At 46.8% G+C, this 16,378-nt stretch overlaps 4 protein-coding genes across 4 annotated transcripts; 1 reads left to right on the top strand and 3 right to left on the bottom strand.

Annotated features, from left to right (window-relative positions):
- Window positions 1-230: 230 nt before the first annotated feature.
- GGS22DRAFT_152614 (uncharacterized protein) lies at window positions 231-2,748 on the bottom strand. The gene is made up of 4 exons (XM_047959711.1): window positions 2,710-2,748; window positions 2,062-2,653; window positions 849-2,006; window positions 231-791 (listed from the first exon to the last, which is right to left on the bottom strand). Exons 2-4 carry the CDS (start codon window positions 2,191-2,193, stop codon window positions 621-623), a joined length of 1,461 nt encoding a protein of 486 aa, XP_047822717.1. The 5' UTR covers window positions 2,194-2,653; window positions 2,710-2,748; the 3' UTR covers window positions 231-620.
- Window positions 2,749-2,862: 114 nt separating this feature from the next.
- Window positions 2,863-4,106, top strand: GGS22DRAFT_64237 (DNA-directed RNA polymerases II 24 kDa polypeptide). The gene is made up of 3 exons (XM_047967645.1): window positions 2,863-3,066; window positions 3,236-3,318; window positions 3,407-4,106. Exons 1-3 carry the CDS (start codon window positions 2,968-2,970, stop codon window positions 3,930-3,932), a joined length of 708 nt encoding a protein of 235 aa, XP_047822716.1. The 5' UTR covers window positions 2,863-2,967; the 3' UTR covers window positions 3,933-4,106.
- Window positions 4,107-5,194: 1,088 nt separating this feature from the next.
- GGS22DRAFT_64230 (uncharacterized protein) lies at window positions 5,195-7,211 on the bottom strand. Its single transcript, XM_047967644.1, has 2 exons — window positions 6,724-7,211; window positions 5,195-6,600 (listed from the first exon to the last, which is right to left on the bottom strand). The coding sequence occupies exons 1-2, from the start codon at window positions 7,050-7,052 to the stop codon at window positions 5,406-5,408; spliced, it is 1,524 nt and encodes a 507-aa protein (XP_047822715.1). The 5' UTR covers window positions 7,053-7,211; the 3' UTR covers window positions 5,195-5,405.
- Window positions 7,212-12,157: 4,946 nt separating this feature from the next.
- On the bottom strand, window positions 12,158-16,356 carry GGS22DRAFT_64186 (tubulin folding cofactor D C terminal-domain-containing protein). Its single transcript, XM_047967643.1, has 3 exons — window positions 16,008-16,356; window positions 13,163-15,942; window positions 12,158-13,108 (listed from the first exon to the last, which is right to left on the bottom strand). Exons 1-3 carry the CDS (start codon window positions 16,164-16,166, stop codon window positions 12,382-12,384), a joined length of 3,666 nt encoding a protein of 1,221 aa, XP_047822714.1. The 5' UTR covers window positions 16,167-16,356; the 3' UTR covers window positions 12,158-12,381.
- Between the last annotated feature and the right edge of the window lie 22 nt (window positions 16,357-16,378).

Here is a 16,378-nt window from a genome sequence, read left to right as displayed (position 1 = left end):
GAGCGGACTACCGAATAGGGAATGAGGATCCCTATGGAGAGACGAGAGATACAGTACGTACATACATACATACACTACATATCGAGTGGACCACGACACGCACGAGCTAAGTTGAGTTAGTTAGTTCTAAGGGTCGGGCCATGCCGCTACGGCTTACATTTTAATAACATACAAGTGATACAGACTCCTTTTTTTTTTTTACTTTTCGTTCTTTTTAATTCGTAGAGAAGGTACCTTTCATATCTATGCTATCCTATCATTGTCTCGTGTCATGTCATGTCATGTCTCAGACGCTGTTAGACCCGACAACCCATCATGATAGGCGAGTCGTACAGACGTCGAGAGGGTACGAAAAGCGGGAGTGCATACTATGGGTAGAGGAGGTAGGTATAGGTATAGCTGGAGGCGCTTTGATGCTAAATACATGTGACGACGTGGAAATCTAAACCTTGATTTTCCCATAGCCTTTTTTGTGTCCCCGGAGAAACTTAATCTTCTCTCAAATAAAGGGATGAGTTTAGATCGTGTATGTGTTGAAGGTCTGATGACCAGAAAACCGTTTATTTGACCTCGGTCAAATCTTGATCCTCGGATTGTGGCTTTAGGGGTAATTCGGACTTCTAGGCCGATTTCTCCTCAAGCGACGCCTCCTTCAACTCCGAGGCTACAGCAGCCACCTTATCATCGGACTTATTATCTCCGTTGACGCCATTAGGGGTTGCAGCACCAGAAGCTTCAGCTGCCTCTTCAGCCTCGATTTTCTCGATCTCCTTCTTGGCCTTGTCGATGTTCTAGAATTTGTCAGTAACTATTCAGGTTTGGTTTTTATTTCACAAATTATCACTTACACGCTGGGTTTGGGCTTGCTGATCAGATTTCCAGTTTTCGAGCTTGGCCTTGACCTTCTCGATAACAGCGGGAACATCAGAGGCGGCCATGGGTGGGTCAATTCCCAGGAATCCACAGTCATCGATAACAGAAGGGGGGCAGTTGAAACCCTGTTTCTCGGCTGCGACAACAGCCTTCTTGCCCTTCTTACCCTTCTTGACGGCTGGCAAATAGTCGTCCTCACGGTCTTCCTTTCGTACCAACCGAGTGCCCTTCAAACCAGAATCGTCGACCTTTCGCGAAGCCTGAGCGCCCAAACCGCTGTCAGCCAGAAGAGGCGCCTTTTCGGTCGAGGTCGAAGACGGATCATAGAAGTGTAGTAGACTGTTGGCTCTGCGAATCTCTTCGAGATAGGCCGGGTCGCTAGCCTCTTGGAGCAACTTTTGCGCACGCTCCTTCTTCCGCTCCTTCTCAATACGGTCGCGCTCAGCCTTCTGACGCTCCCGAATTCGTTGACGGGCCTCACGTTCATACTCGGCGAATACCTTCTTCGCACCATAGTACTCGTCCTTGATCTTCCGTACGGCTTGGAATTTCTCCTGTTGCTCGGCCTGAAGTCTGCTTCGCTCATCGCGCAGGACGTTGAGGTTCTTGAATACCTCATCTTGCTCCGCCTTGATGCTGTCGAGCTCGGCCTGAATCTTAGTGTACTGGTCGCTAAGTGCGCGGGTTTCGGGGTCATCCATGCTGTCCTTGATCTCCTTGATCTTGGCTTTCAATTCATCGATACCCTTCTGCGAAGTGTCAAACTGGGCGAAGTTCTTGCGCTGCTTTCGGAGGTTTGAAACTTCGGCAAGTGCCTTCTTCTCATCGACCAGCTTCATCATGCCGCCATTAACCTGCTTTTCGAGGTGATCGATTTCACGGTCCACATCTTCAACGCTCTTGAAAGCTACCTTTCCGCGTGCATTCTTTTGTTCGGAGATCCGGGAGCGAAGCTGTTCATCGAGGCGCTTAATCTGGTCTAGCTTGGAGTTGCGAGCATTCTTGCCGGCGCCCTGCTTGTTGCGAATCTCGTTGGCTTGGGCAATAAGCTCCTGGCGGCGCTTCTGGGTAGGTGACTGGTTCTCTTTGTTCTTGTTCGGGGCGGCAATTTCGACCTTCTGCTTGACAGCATTCTATGATGACGGTTAATATTATCACTACTTTACACAGGTATGTGCGCAAACTAACATATTTAGCAAATGATTCCTGGTATTCCTTCTCAGCCTTAGCCAATTGCTCATTGAAGAGATCGGCATTGGGCTTCTCGGGCCTCTTCTTCTCACCCGCGGCGGGAACCGGGGTATCAGCTACTTCAGCCATGTTGGTTAAAATAGCGTAAGTCGTGTCTTTTACCGAAATTCGTTATCGAGGATGGAGCACGAGTCGGACGGGAATAGGAAATGGACGAAACTAGATAAAGACAGCGACAAATTAAAAAGTCACAATCAATATCTAAAGAAAGAAGACGATTTAAGGTACAAATAGGTAATAAGAAATGGTCGGCGAACCGAGAGGTTAGGAGGCCAGATCTCAGGGTCCTAATGCCTGTCAAATTCAGGTAAGAGGAAAAATTCGGAGTCGAGGTCCACTGGTTAAAGAAAAAAAAAAAGTGAATTTTGATTCTAGCACAACACAATGTCTCATTATCCAATTCACTACCACGCTATTTTTCCGTTAGACCTGTGCACTTTCCACTACAGGTCACTTTCTGCCGGACTTTTGCCGTCTCCAGTAAGCAAACCTTACTACGAGGTACAAACTTCAAATTATTGTATGACCGGTGAGCTGGGATCCATCAATATGCACCCTGCAGGGATTAGCGTCTGATTCTTTCAGATACGTACCTTATCCACATATGTGTATCCCTGCTGCCCTGCAGATAAGGCCAGGAACGATAGGTACTCAGATACCTTGGAATTTTTCACCTTCTTCGTCACGCAAGGCTGAACTTTCATTGTCCTTCTACTTGTCAATTCTTCAACTCTCATTCAGACCCGACCAATAAGCCCACTTTCAACCTCGCGCAAAGTCGCGACAACTCACCTCTATCTACGCAATCTCCCAAGTTTAATTGAAAACCGCGTAGTTTCAACGATGGCGGATTCAGAGTACACCAGTAACGACGCCAACGACAAGGTCACCGTCAAGACATGGCGAGCATGGCGAACCATCCACGAGATGGTTCAGGACCGAGTAAGCAAGCGATTCTACCCCCAGTCTACCCGTAGCCTCGATCCCCTCAAACGTGTACTGTTACTACGATTTTGGCGCGAATGCAGCTCAATCGCATTTTCACATCACGCTACCATTCTACCGCGTCAAGATGATATGTGTGTTTCGGTAGACACTAATGCGCCAGCAGGGTTACGAACTATCTGACACAGAAGTGAACATGACCCTCGAGACGTTCAAAAACATCTACTGCAACTTCGACGGTTCCGTCGTGTACGTATTCTGAAGCTCCATCATCACCTAACAAAAAATAAAATAAAGAAACCATGGACTCGCTAACTAACCCGCTACGAACCTACAGGCGATCGAAGCTCAAATTCTCGGCTCGCCCTAGTCCGGAGATGATCAGGAAGATGACGCCGATCGCAACACCGTCGAACCCGGACCCGAAGGCGGACGTGGGCACGATCTGGGTGGAGTTCCTCGACGAAGAACAGCTAGGCGCGGACCAGATGCGACGATTCGGCAAGTTCTGCGCGCACGAGAACCACCACACCGGCATCCTAGTCTCGCACGTGTCCGTCTCGCCCTCCGCCAAGAAGGAGATCGCGAAGTTCGCCCAGTGGACCTCCATCGAGTGGTTCCTCGAGGAGGACCTTCTGATCAACATCACCCACCACGAGCTTGTGCCGCGCCACGTCGTCCTCTCTAGAGAAGAGAAGGTCGCGCTGCTCAAGCGTTACCGTCTCAAGGAGACCCAACTCCCTCGTATCCTCCAGAAGGACCCCGTCGCCAAGTACTACGGCATGAAGCGCGGACAGGTCGTCAAGATCATCCGTTCCTCCGAGACGGCTGGACGGTACGCGAGTTACCGGTTGTGTGTATGAGCAGAGTATCTCGTCAGCTCTATACCTATCGATACCTTACACCTACCTATACTCCATACCCTATGGTCTAATCCGACAAGAGGAAGGGAGAAGAAGGAGGCGAGGGAAAAAGAAAAGAAAACATCATTGCAGAAACCGGCGTCTATGAGCATGAAACTTGACTTTGGCTTGGGTGGCGTTTTGTGGTCTACAACTCGGGGGGTTCTCCAGATTCCGATTTTCTGTTCCCTGTAGTTAGTCAAAAGGTTTTGCTACTAATGAATGAGATGCTATTCTCTTAGTAACTGCCCACAGCTGTGGAGTAGGAAAGGGGATGTCGCGGTCTACGAAATCGGGTGTTTACGCGTTTCAATGATCGCCATTTTTATGACTACATCCTAAAATAAGTCCTATAAATGGGGTCCTAGAAGATTTTGAAGTAAGAGCTTCTTCTCCTATCGTCTTAGTCCGTCTCCTAGGAAGATGTAGTTCTTGGTTTCTAGTGGTAGAAAACGCAGTATAGAAACTATTAAATGCCCAGTCTTGTGTTTCCCATTTCTCCCTGGTGTCAATGAGAGTACGAACCCCACTAAGTAAAGAAAGAATGCAAATATAAGACCTTCTATAAGTTTCTACGGAAGCTAAAACCCATGTACTATCTTTTCAAATAGGTGTATCCCAAAAAAAAAAAATCGCCAATTGTCTCTTACAAATGCGAGAAAGATGTAGACATATCATCTATTACGTCAAGATCTATCACAGATCTATTCTGTCCTAATTTATCGAAAGCAAAATGGGCCTAATGCCCAAGGGGTATAATGATAATAATAAGATACAGAGCAACAAATGACGAACCCAGATACACATACACAAGGCTCAAGTACGGACATGGCCTAACGTGCTCCGATAGCACAGATCATATGCTTGTCCCTAGAAGATACCGATATTCCCTGCTCTGTTGTATATCCATCCTCCAATAACTCCGTAGGCGCGGCCGAACCCCTTCCGCCTTTGATGCGCATGATAAACCCCCTATGTGATCCAAGAAAACGCCACATAAGTCTTAAGACCATCTCTCCACCCCGCCAGTATAGAATACGCCTGATTAAATATTCATCCCGAATCGTTTCGTGTAAATTCTTCGTATATAGATATATTTGTACAATGGCGGCGTTAACGTCGTAAATGTCATGTCGTAAGGAGGTAAAGATATGTAGGTAAATATATGTTAATGAAATGGTTAATTATCGTCAATTCCGCAAGTCGCCCTTATTCGTAGATATATTCTTCTGCCTTGCTGATTCGGAGCTTTGTAAGAGATGACGAAGGATAACGACACTAAGTATCGTAATGTGACTATTGTTTCGATATTTGCTGAGGCTACCAGTGTGGTATTGTATAGAAGTTGCAGTGTGGATCGAGTCGGAATCGCATGTGAATCGATTAAGTAGCATCCGTAAACGATGAGTTCCCGAGCCTTCCCCTAAAACATCATCAACGCACAATGTTCGTCTCAGGGAGACGCTCCAAGTTTTTCATTCTTTGCTCTGTTTCGTTCGAGTTTCCACGGCTATCGGTAGAAGCGTAGTTTGGTTCTTTAGGGTCTTGTGGGATTGATTCTAGTTCCGTACCATTTCTGGAACTCGATCGAGATTGTCTAGCCGTAAATGGGCTAAGAAAACCACCGAAATCCTGTAGTAATACTTGAGACCCTCGTCGGAAGCCATTGGTAGATGCTTGCATAGTAGTCGAAGGAGAGGCGGGAGAGAGTGGTGATGGCGGCTCGACGTTAGAATTGTAGCTATCCCGTACGCTCCGAGACGGCTCACCGTCCAGCAAACCGCCGACATCGAAGAAAGAAACCCTGCGAGGAGTTAAGGTAGAGTTGCTCCGTGATGAAGTTAGTTGATCCCGGCCTAATAGGGAATCGTCACTACGTGTAGCACTGCTTGGATTTCGTCGAGGAAAATTCCAGCTCTCCATGTCCGTAATGGATTTTGTGCGATCATCTCCCTGATCTTGCTGTTTTGCGGCAAGGCGAATTTCGCGGTCCACACCAAGCCCTAGACCTCTCACTAAATCTTCGTCACTCCCCCAATGGTTCTGAAGCGTAGGTCTCCGATCAGATGAGCGGTCGATGGATTCTGGAGGCCCAGAATTATGCCTGTAACGAGACTTTTTCACACCCCTATCTCGGACGAAGGACCCAAGCACCAACGTATTAGCGGAGGCTGTGGCGAATAGCAGCTCGACAGAGGCAAGTAGAGACCGGATCTGCTGATTTCCATGGAGACGAATTATTCGAGGAATTCGGTATCCGGTGGTTCCGACAACGATTAGGCTCGTTGAGAACAACAAGGTCAGTTGAATCTTTTTCTTGGTATTCATAGCACTTGTGAGGATTATAGGAACCGGGTAGATAACGAGGAGGAGATCTGTCGTGATGTTGCAAGTCGCCATCGTGATGAGTTGGACGTAACCTTGACGACACTGGCCTCCGGGGTCGGGCATCACCTGCCAATAATGGGTAAATGGCTGGCATTCTGTTAAATCGGCTATCACGATAGCCACAAACGTTAGGACCAGAGTAGCTCGTATAATAAGCAAGATTATTCCATGAGAGCGATTCCAGGTGGTACTCGTTAAGCGTTTGAAGAATTCGAGGATGGCGCTCTTAAGAATCCAAAGCCTTCAGCAAAAACAAGTTAGCAAGTACACGATGGGTTCACATCCGATATGATTCGTTAAGATACAGCCGTCTTGACAGGCTACACCAAGGGGTTGAGGAGAGACCAAGGGGTAAGATACATACGTAGCTGCATAGAAGATCCGGCTGGCGAGGACCAACCCACTGGCGATGGATCTCTTATGAATCTCTTCGGCGGTTAACTCGGTGAAGTGTGCGTTGTTAGTTCCGTAGATAAGAATGACGTGAACACATCCCATGCGCAAATATAACGGAATGATGGCTAGCGCAGCCGTCTTGTCCTCCCTAAACAGCTTCTCAGATCTGACGAAGCGGCCGGCGATGCGCAACAGAATTATCGTGGTACAAAATAATGTGATCCACCAACAAACCAGAAGCGTTGGTTTGTCTTGATCGGGAGTATGGAGCGGTGGCGGCGATGTATACAGGGACATTTTGTCTCTGCTCAGAATCAACCACGCCCGTCAACCTCCGCAGAGGGACGAGCGGGGGATAAAAGGACCTCTTCAGAAGACGCCGGCTTCAATAGAACCGACGAGCTTCACGTTAAAAGAAAAAAATATCAGTTAAGCCACCGCCACATAGGTTCGGAAACCACCACGGCAGCTTTGATACTTCCTCCTTTTGGCTCCTTCTCGTTAAGATCCAGGCAAAAGCGGAAGTGCAGGAGTCGTTTGTCGTACTCGGAGTCGATACCCAATTTACGAGAAACCATCTGCAGCCCGAACGGATCTAAAATATCGTATTCCACTTATGACGTTAAACAAGTGGTCTGTGATCCTCTACCAGCGGCACAAGTGTCAAGTCTATCCGATGATGCATGGACTACACAATTATAACGATGTCGGCGGTGAAAGGCGTATGACATCAATGGCCTTGGACTGCGCATCGTACCTGGGTAACAAAGATATCGCGTTGGTAGTTGATATGATTATGTAGGAAAACGAAAAGAGAGCAAGCGTACGGGGAGAGAGAGCACGAGAAGATGTTGTAGTTAAAAGTTATTGGTTGGTAAGAAACTAGTAGTGGAAGTGACATGGAATAGGATGGGATGAGGGTCCCAAACTTGGGGAAGGTTGGTGAGGGTTAAACGTTATCATGTCAAGTGTAAGGTGTGAACGGGTAGTTGCTTGTACCCTATGTGACTAACGAGGGCATCAATTGATATATTGATATGAAAAAGTACATCCGAGGGTCACCTTGCAACCTAGTCCGTCTAAGTACTACCTGGTATAGTACTAGATACGTACCCGCCACGACAGCTCATTGATGGTCCCACATGAGATAAAACCATCGACTAAGTTCAACATTGGTTGCAAGGATACCTAGGGTAGGTAGTACGTACTGTTACAAATGCAGATCTCTAGACTTTGAATCCTTGGCTAGGATCCCCGTTAGATGGGATAGGGGATTGCCCAGCTGCCTAGGTGGAACCTCGGTTTGGAATTGGGATTGATTAATCGAGTCGGGACGTGCTGCTATCATTACATATGTCAATATCTGTTACATATATGTATCCAAGATACATCGCAGGCACATCGCAGACACGCATGCACGATGACCTCGGCCACTAAAGTAAAGCGAATACCTATACATGCATCCATATATGTGCGCCTATGTACCGATGTACTATACCTATAAAATAAGATCCCACGCCTGAGGGTAGGTGCTACCTACACTTACATATGTTGTGCGAGCACACCATTTCCCAATGTCCCGTGGTGTTAAGTAAAGTAGCAAGAACTTCGAAGTACGAGTATAAGACGGACGCTTGCAGCTCATGAAGGAACGACGTAGGACATTGAATCGATAGCGCGTGCTAAGGTAACACGGTTTTCTCATTATTATTAGAGCATATAATTGTTACCATTATTACCATACCATGATTACTCGTACGAGAGATTCTTGTGATAGTACGGCGCTAACTTTTTTCTTCATCCTTTGCCGGCCGCGGAGGAAGGCTGAAAATCGCATTTCCTAGGGTATATAGTATTCGTATTTGCTAGCGTATTGTACCTATACAACATCAAAGAGATTGGTTAGAGTCCTTGCATTGGCAGAGAGGTGTGTGGTGGGCAAAGTCGTAGAACCTAGCGAACTTATGCCGTCCCCACGCTCAATTAGCGCCGCCGCCGTCACCAATACAGATTGGCTTAATACGAATTTCATGGTTGTTAAGCGAGTCGCATCAATGTGGCTTAGAGGATTCTCGGCCGGGACTTAAGACGATTGGCGCAACGCGAACCCCGGTTTGGCCTTTTGTTGAAAAGAATCGCAAGGGTTAAGGGATAGATATCTATCGAACCAGGTCCGTTGAATTTTGATATCTTCTGAAGTTCGATGGTGATGACTCGAAGCCTGAGCGTAGATAGTGAAGATAAGAGGACGTAAACGTACACGTACTACAATCTGCAGGTCTAGATCGAGACTTTAAGCTGTCTATCTTCAAACTAGAGGGGGCGAGGCGAAAGCGAGACTCCGAAGGAATCTTCTCATCGGATCTAATCCCAAAAAGTCGCCTTCATGATTATAATCTTTCAGCCTCAGATAGTGATTCCAATTTGATTTCTCAGCTGGCATTATGTTATAGTTATGTTAGTCATTGAAATAGGTAAATTATAGATACCTTCTAGTACTGCAGCACGGTAGCTATTTTCTCTCGGCTCAAGTTGGAGGCGTTAAAACAGAAGTCATGTGCCTCCCACATGAGAAGACATTGCTATCGTTCTATGAAGAACTGTATTCCCACGGTATGCCAACCATTGTTGCATATTGCCTGTCGGCTCTTAAGCGATCCGTGATGAGAGCTTACTTATCGAGGTTACATGTAGCAATTGTAAGAGCTTTGTCAAAGATTAGCTATCGGCGACCACCTAAGGGCAACTGCTGATCTGCATGCAATGTTCTTCGTACTATGCAAAAGGTAACAACAAGCTGAGAAGCACTTACTAGTGTTGTAACGCGGTCACGGGCAGACTTTGTGATAGTAACATACTTACTTACATACATGCGTGCGTATAGTGCTCCGGAAGGGAGTGAGAAAATAGATCGTGTACCTAAGGCAGGTAGTTACGTTGGTAGGGTCTCTCGTATTGTGACACCCAGTATTTCGGCTCAACTACCGTAGCAGTAGATTGGTCCGACTCTTAGCAGTTTGCCAATGAGATCAATAGAGCGTATAATCCTTCTTAAGCGCGTAAAGAATTGACAGGCTTGCGAATAGTCCTATAGCCCTTTCTTGATAGAATATAATAGATGTAGGCCGAACTATGCCTAATGACTAAGGAAGGATGAATGTCTTTGTGGCGTTTTTTTCCTCCTGTAGTCTAGACTCGAGGCTTTCTGCTATCATCACGCTGTTTAGCATTCCTACTAAGTTATCCCGCATGCTTACCCTTGCACCCCCTTCACCGCGAGAAAAGTACTGGGAGGTACTTTAACACAGGAATTAATTGCGACGGGATGCACCTAACCAAGTTCCCGACCGTTTGGGGCGATTCGTCACGAGCGATTGGTGAACAGGGTCTGTGCTGATTGACCTGATTGACCTGATTAACACGGGATCGTCATGAAAACGAAAGAACAGTCGGCGATCTCATCATTTCGGAACGGCAATATTCTTCATTTTCAACGTCGAACGTAGTGCTCGTACTGTATTACCGTATAACATGGAAGACTCTGAATAAGACGACCGATGGGTTGACTTCTTCCGACTAGTTATTTGGATCATAGGGTTCAAAATATACTTTTCGAAAGTCAGTATGACAGAAAACGTTGGAGAAGCGACTTGGCGACTTGGCAACTTATCTTTTGGGAGCTTCCAATTGCAGAAAAAATGGTTGGGCAGGGGTTGCCTGCAGATCGATGTGCGAATCTCGAGACAGGGGTCCTTTAAGCGGGGCGTACGAGACAATGCGCAAGGATCATGAATGGGACAGTGGAAGTGGCCGATTTGAAGCGGAACCCACAACCGCATCAATGACCTAGCGGTTGCTGCCCCCCAAGATTTCAAGTGTTATTACTAACCACTATTACTATACTCAGTTTTTAAAATCCACCGAGAGTTTCACCCGAACTAATTCAACTAGTCCATATCAGGCCTGACTTCACCGAATTCTAATTAAGGTGATATTCCGTGAAACTTGGAAGCACGTGAGACCTTGTCTTTCTCGGCCTAGCTTCTTCACCGACGCCATTTCCCGTCCTAATTAAAACCGATCACCTCGGGCTTACAACGGCGATGCCCTCAAGGGGTCAAATGACGGTAAAAAGGAACGACTACTGCCTATCCGAAATTTATCCGCGGACGCAAGCAAGAGGAGACGTTAAAAATTGACCCAGTTCCATGTCTCAGTTTGGCCCCGTAATATATAAGGCGCCCAGGTTTCCCCAGAGTAATATGTAAATCTCTTATGTCATCATCTGCTGACGCAGGATTGAGCCGCAACAAACAAAATCTGGTGGTCGGGTCTAAGAGCGTTGCATTGGTTAATGAGTCTGTGAGTTCTAATAATTGCCGAACCAGTCGAGCTTTTGAGAGTTACATAATATTATGGTACATAATTATCGTAATTGTTGTAAATATAGGAACCTACCTAGGTATATTGCTAGGCTAGCTATAATATCGTCTATATTTATGTATGTCTTGCGCCTTGCGGCTTTATCCCGTGATACGGACGAAAAGCCCATTAAGGCGGTTTCGATTCAAGGTTGTAAGCCTTATCGAGAACCTTGGATTCGTTTGGAAAGATAGGCGATGCGCCTTGCCGGTATTCCGTTCGTACCTAAGTATAGGTACATATATGGATAATTGCATAGGTTCGTGCCATGGTTAATAGAGCGGGGTAACAATTTTTTGCATTACATCCATAGAAATCTTGATCTTGCTTGTGACACTTGACAACTTGCCAACTTACAAATCCTTATTCGAACCCGGTGTACAGGATGGCTTCACCAACGACAACTTCACTATACCTATAACCAAGTCAATTCAGGTAATTGAAGGGAAATTACCAAGGACGCTCATGTGCATGATGGCGTGATGGATGGATGAAGATGTGCCATCGGTGCCTTTAGTTGCAAAAAAAAGGACGACGTGGTATTCCCGCGACTTGCCTTCTTAGGCAAGCTTCCGAGTAACAGAAATACCTGAAACCTCAACTTACCTCCGGCTATATTATCTTCTACGCGTCCACCTACATAGACTGTCCGAGCCAATTTTTCAAAGCTCATGGCTAATTCCAATTTCGCACCGAAAAAACCTAACACTCGCCAATTGCCACTTCGCGAGACCAATTTAACGTTGCAAGAAACCATTCAACTCAGTGTTACGCCAAGGTATGAGGCGACACGGTGACGTGTGTCATGATTTCACAGATTTCAACACATTTCACATGCTGCAAATACGCAAATACGCGTTTAACACTCATTCCGGACATCCCGTGGAAATTTACTCAGCATCATGAAGTGTCTATTCCTGTAACTCCTTGTCTCCCAAAGCTAGGGAAGCAAATGGGCTTTTCTATACACGTATTTCATATCTTATATCCCTCAATGTGTTTGTGTGATCGTATAATTTCCTGTCAAACTACCTCATGTTTCACGAGTGTCGTTCCCCGAGATTTGTGGTAGGCTGGTCAACTTATTAAGTCTTTAATGGGATGTAATAATCTATCACAAGTGTTCCTTTGGTGGGTTCAAGGTTGATGATTAATTTGTCAGTCTCACGCTCAAAATATGCATAGGATCTAGCACTAAGATCTACTACTCAAGCCCAAGCTCTCCAACAACCTTTTTAACGTAAGACTTCTCAGCCTTACTCCAATCCACAGTCAATAACTTCCTCATCTCTGCGTTCTCATATTCATCCGTCAAACTCCACAGCTCGTCGACAACTAGGCACCTTGCCCGAGGCCATGGATGCGTCATTAGAGCGCCGAGCCTCTTCTTCGCCTCAAGAACGCCTTCGCGCCTCTTCGTCACCATCTCACCCGCTACTTGATCGTTCACGTCAACAGCCGCGATGGCGCCGTAGACCCTAATGCAAGCCTCGAGCTTACGCACGCTTCCGGTCTTGTACGCCGCTTTCTGCACTAGCACGCACAGCTGCCTCAGGTTAATTTCGGGGCAGAGCTGCAGCAGACCGGCGTGGAATAAGTACGCCACGACCTCGAGCGTAGGGATTACGATTCGGTCCTGGCCCTGGTATACCTTGAGATTGTGAACAAGCGCAGCACATATCCGCTTTAGATTCTCAGACGAGTCTACGCAGAAGTCGGCAAGCGCAGCTCTGCTAACTATCACTAGATCTTCGTTACCTGTGTCGGCTGAGGTTACCAAGCCCGCTAATAATATTGATATACAGTCCTCTTCGTCGGGCGTCCACACTTTGACTATACCCTGGTCTAGTCGCTCTGCATTGCAAAGACGGAGAAGAAAGTCGAAGTAATCTTTCGAAGAGAAAGATAACCCAGAGAATATTTTAGCGTGTCTGTTTGGTGATTAGTAAGAATATCGGCTTTGGAGTAACGAAATGTGCACGAACCTCGATTCCAAGAGCGTAGCCAGCACAGACTGCGCCACAATACGAACTCGATCTAGTTTCTCAGAAGCCAAGCGGAGTATGCGGGGGAATAGAACCGAGATAACCTGTTCGTCATCTCTCTTCGCGTCCCATAAAGTCTTGGTTGCTTTGATCGCCTCTAGTCGCACATGAGAGCCAATATCGCCACGAGCAGTTGTGGTATAATCGTCAAGACCTCCTGAGACGATATCTAGGAAATCCAATGCTCTGTCTTTGAGGATTGATCTACCGACTAGGCTCTGGAGAATAGCGACGCGAGTCTCGATGTAGTTGTCTGAATTCCATCGTTCTGCGAGGACATTTCCCACCAGAACACCTTCTGATTGGTCGTGTCGGTACTGCTGAAGTTGGTACGCACCGGACAGAGCATGGAAGAACCCGTCACCGTGCTTGCTGCGTGTTGCTGGCGTGTGGCGCACTTTATTGGCCCATGTCTCAATGATCTGCATGCACTGTTGCCGGTGAGCAAAGAGAAGAAGGATCAATGCGGCTTTGGACGAGGCTTTTACTACTTCGCTTTCACTTCTGTCAAGCCATGTGTTTAGATTATCCTGCAAAATAGCCAATATCTCATCGAGTTGCTTCGGACGATCCACTTGCAATGTGTCTAAAAACTCCGCGACCGATCTCAAGGCCGCCGAGTTAGCCTCATCAACAATAAAGGGACCGGACTGCAAATTTTCAAGTCGAGACTCTCCTCGTGTAACGTTTAACAAAAGAGCTGGCGCTCCGGACACCGCCAGTCCGGCGGTAGCCTCTGCAATTAATTCCGGTTTTCTGTAGGTTTTAGTCTTGGCATCCTGTAGGATTTCTTTCAGAGCAGCACATATTTCAGTTATTGGTGTATCTCGAAGGGATTCATTGGGAAGTAAAGGAAGCAGGTCGAGGACAGTCGCAAGGCTTAGTAGGAGTCCGTGCCGCTCTTCTACTTGTCTCACTTGCAGAGCTCGAAGTCGCGAGAGTAGCAAGTCGATGGATTCCTTAAAGCGCTCTGTAGGATTGGAGGTCTCGACTTTGATGACTTCTGCTGTTAGATTACCAAAGGAAGAGGCTGCTACTCTTCGAGCCCCTGCGTCCATATCCCCAATACCTCGCCATCCAAGGGTCGCCTCTAAAAGTGCACGTCCATAGTGCGGTGAGAGTCTAGTTGCCTGTAAAGCGACTTCATGGATCGCTCTTGAACGCAGGGCGACGGCGTGGTAATCGACCGTCTGCACAACGGAAATACCCTTCTCTACGGTGTCGGGATGTCGACCGATCAGTTCCTGAAGGGCGGCGGATGCACCACGCCTGATATTTCCAGCGGGATCAAGCGAAGCAGTCACAACTAATTCGGTCGCGACCACCTGTAATATCGAGGCTGTAGGATCATGCCCCCTAGCGACTAAGATGGATTTTGTCTGTACTTGAAGCAACTCAGACGTGCTATACCGACGAGCAAGGGCCCATATACCAAAGCAAGACGCGTCCCTGACGTTGCTGCCAATTGAACCCCCTGATGGATTTCGCTTTTCGAAGGAAAGTCCCATTAATAGAGCATGAATAATGTCCGACAGATTCTCGGCCGGTGGTGACCTCTGATAAAGAAGGTGGGACAGAGTAAGCATTAAACCGTGCCACTCCAACGGGTCAACCGCTGTAATATCCTTAGTTGGAGGAGCAGATGGATTTGACTTATTCTTCACCCAAAGGACATTCTGGTTGAGTGTTCCTAGAATAGCCTCAACAACCTCGGAGGCCATTTCAGGCTCTAACTTAAGCGTGATAATGCTGAGGGCTTTGCTGGCAGCAAGTCGCACAGGGGTGTCATTGTCTGCTAACCTTCCCAGAAGATAGCTGATCGATATCTCTACCATTTCGGTATCAGAAGCAGTCTGTTCCGTCTTTCGTAATACTAGAGTGACAACCGAACGCATGACCTTGATCAACATCTTCCGAGCAAGCGCGGATTCCTTGATAACATCGAAAGCAGCATTTTCTTCCGTGTCAATAGATTGTGTAGCGTTGAAAATGGCTGACAGATATGGATCCATGATGGACGTATCTGCTGAAGCACTAAGTATCCCAGCCAGGAATGATAGAGTGCCGATGTAATAGTACGGGGATTCAACTGGCTGATCTTTCGAAGGGTTTAGGGTCGATAGGGCCCATTTGACAAGAGCATTCAAGATGCCTAGCTCCTGCATGTCCTTTCGCATCGCAACGCGGACTAGGAGGGCTTTGGCTCCATCCCTTTCTTTTCCTGGTGATGCAAGATATTTGATTGCTAGAGGGATTACTCGTAAAGTGATACCTGGAATCTGAGACGGCCACTCAAATCCAGGTACAATAGACCGATCGAGATCGTCGGCATCGCCAGAAGATATAGTTGAGAGATCAAACGGGGCGAAGAACAGCTGAGACAGCCAGAGAAGGACAATGTATCGTTCGTGCCAGGTCCACGAATTTGCCGAATCAGTCTCGCGCTCCGAGTCTTCGATGGCGAGTAGGAGAAGCTCTAGATATTTCGTCTCCACATTAAGAAACATGACAATAACCTTCTCTCCTCGGATCTTGCAGAATGAATAGAGGATCTGGCAAATGGCATTTGAAAGAGGAAGTAGAAGCTGTGATCGTGTAGATAGCGACCTATAATTACGATGGTCTCGCAGACATCCCAGGTATGCTCCCGCTAAACTTGGCAACCATTTAGGTAACTGTGGATCAAGTAGTTGTGGTAACTCTTGAAATGGCTCCAAGACCTTGGTAGAACTTATTAGTCTATTTGGTTGTTTTATTTTAGGGACATATACGAGAATATACTCACATGGGATGTCAGTCTGGCTGTTTCCCTATTCCGCACACGCCTTCGAAGCTGACCGTTAGGCTTCGTCAAGAATGAAGCAAGAGAACGATCAAAATCTGAGACTAGGTCTGATGAATACTTCTGGATATACCTATCTCGATCTTGCTCGGGAGCATCCATATTTTCACTAAATATTGAATTACCCAAAACCTGCGGATTTAGAAGGGGGATATTATCAGGAGAATATCTGGTTCTCCGCTGATTTCGAGTTAGCTATTCGTGTACGATAATAAAGTATCATAAGAAATGTGAACACAGAATAGATTCAGATATATTCGAGTCTTCAAGTTTTCAAGAACGTAGACCATCGCAGGCTTCGAGTTTCGTAAAAG

Source organism: Annulohypoxylon maeteangense (genome assembly GCF_022496945.1).
Source record: "Annulohypoxylon maeteangense strain CBS 123835 unplaced genomic scaffold GGS22scaffold_2, whole genome shotgun sequence".
NCBI classification, from domain to species: domain Eukaryota; kingdom Fungi; phylum Ascomycota; class Sordariomycetes; order Xylariales; family Hypoxylaceae; genus Annulohypoxylon; species Annulohypoxylon maeteangense.
Note: the sequence above shows the minus strand (reverse complement) of the source record. Positions and strands in the feature narration are given on the sequence as shown.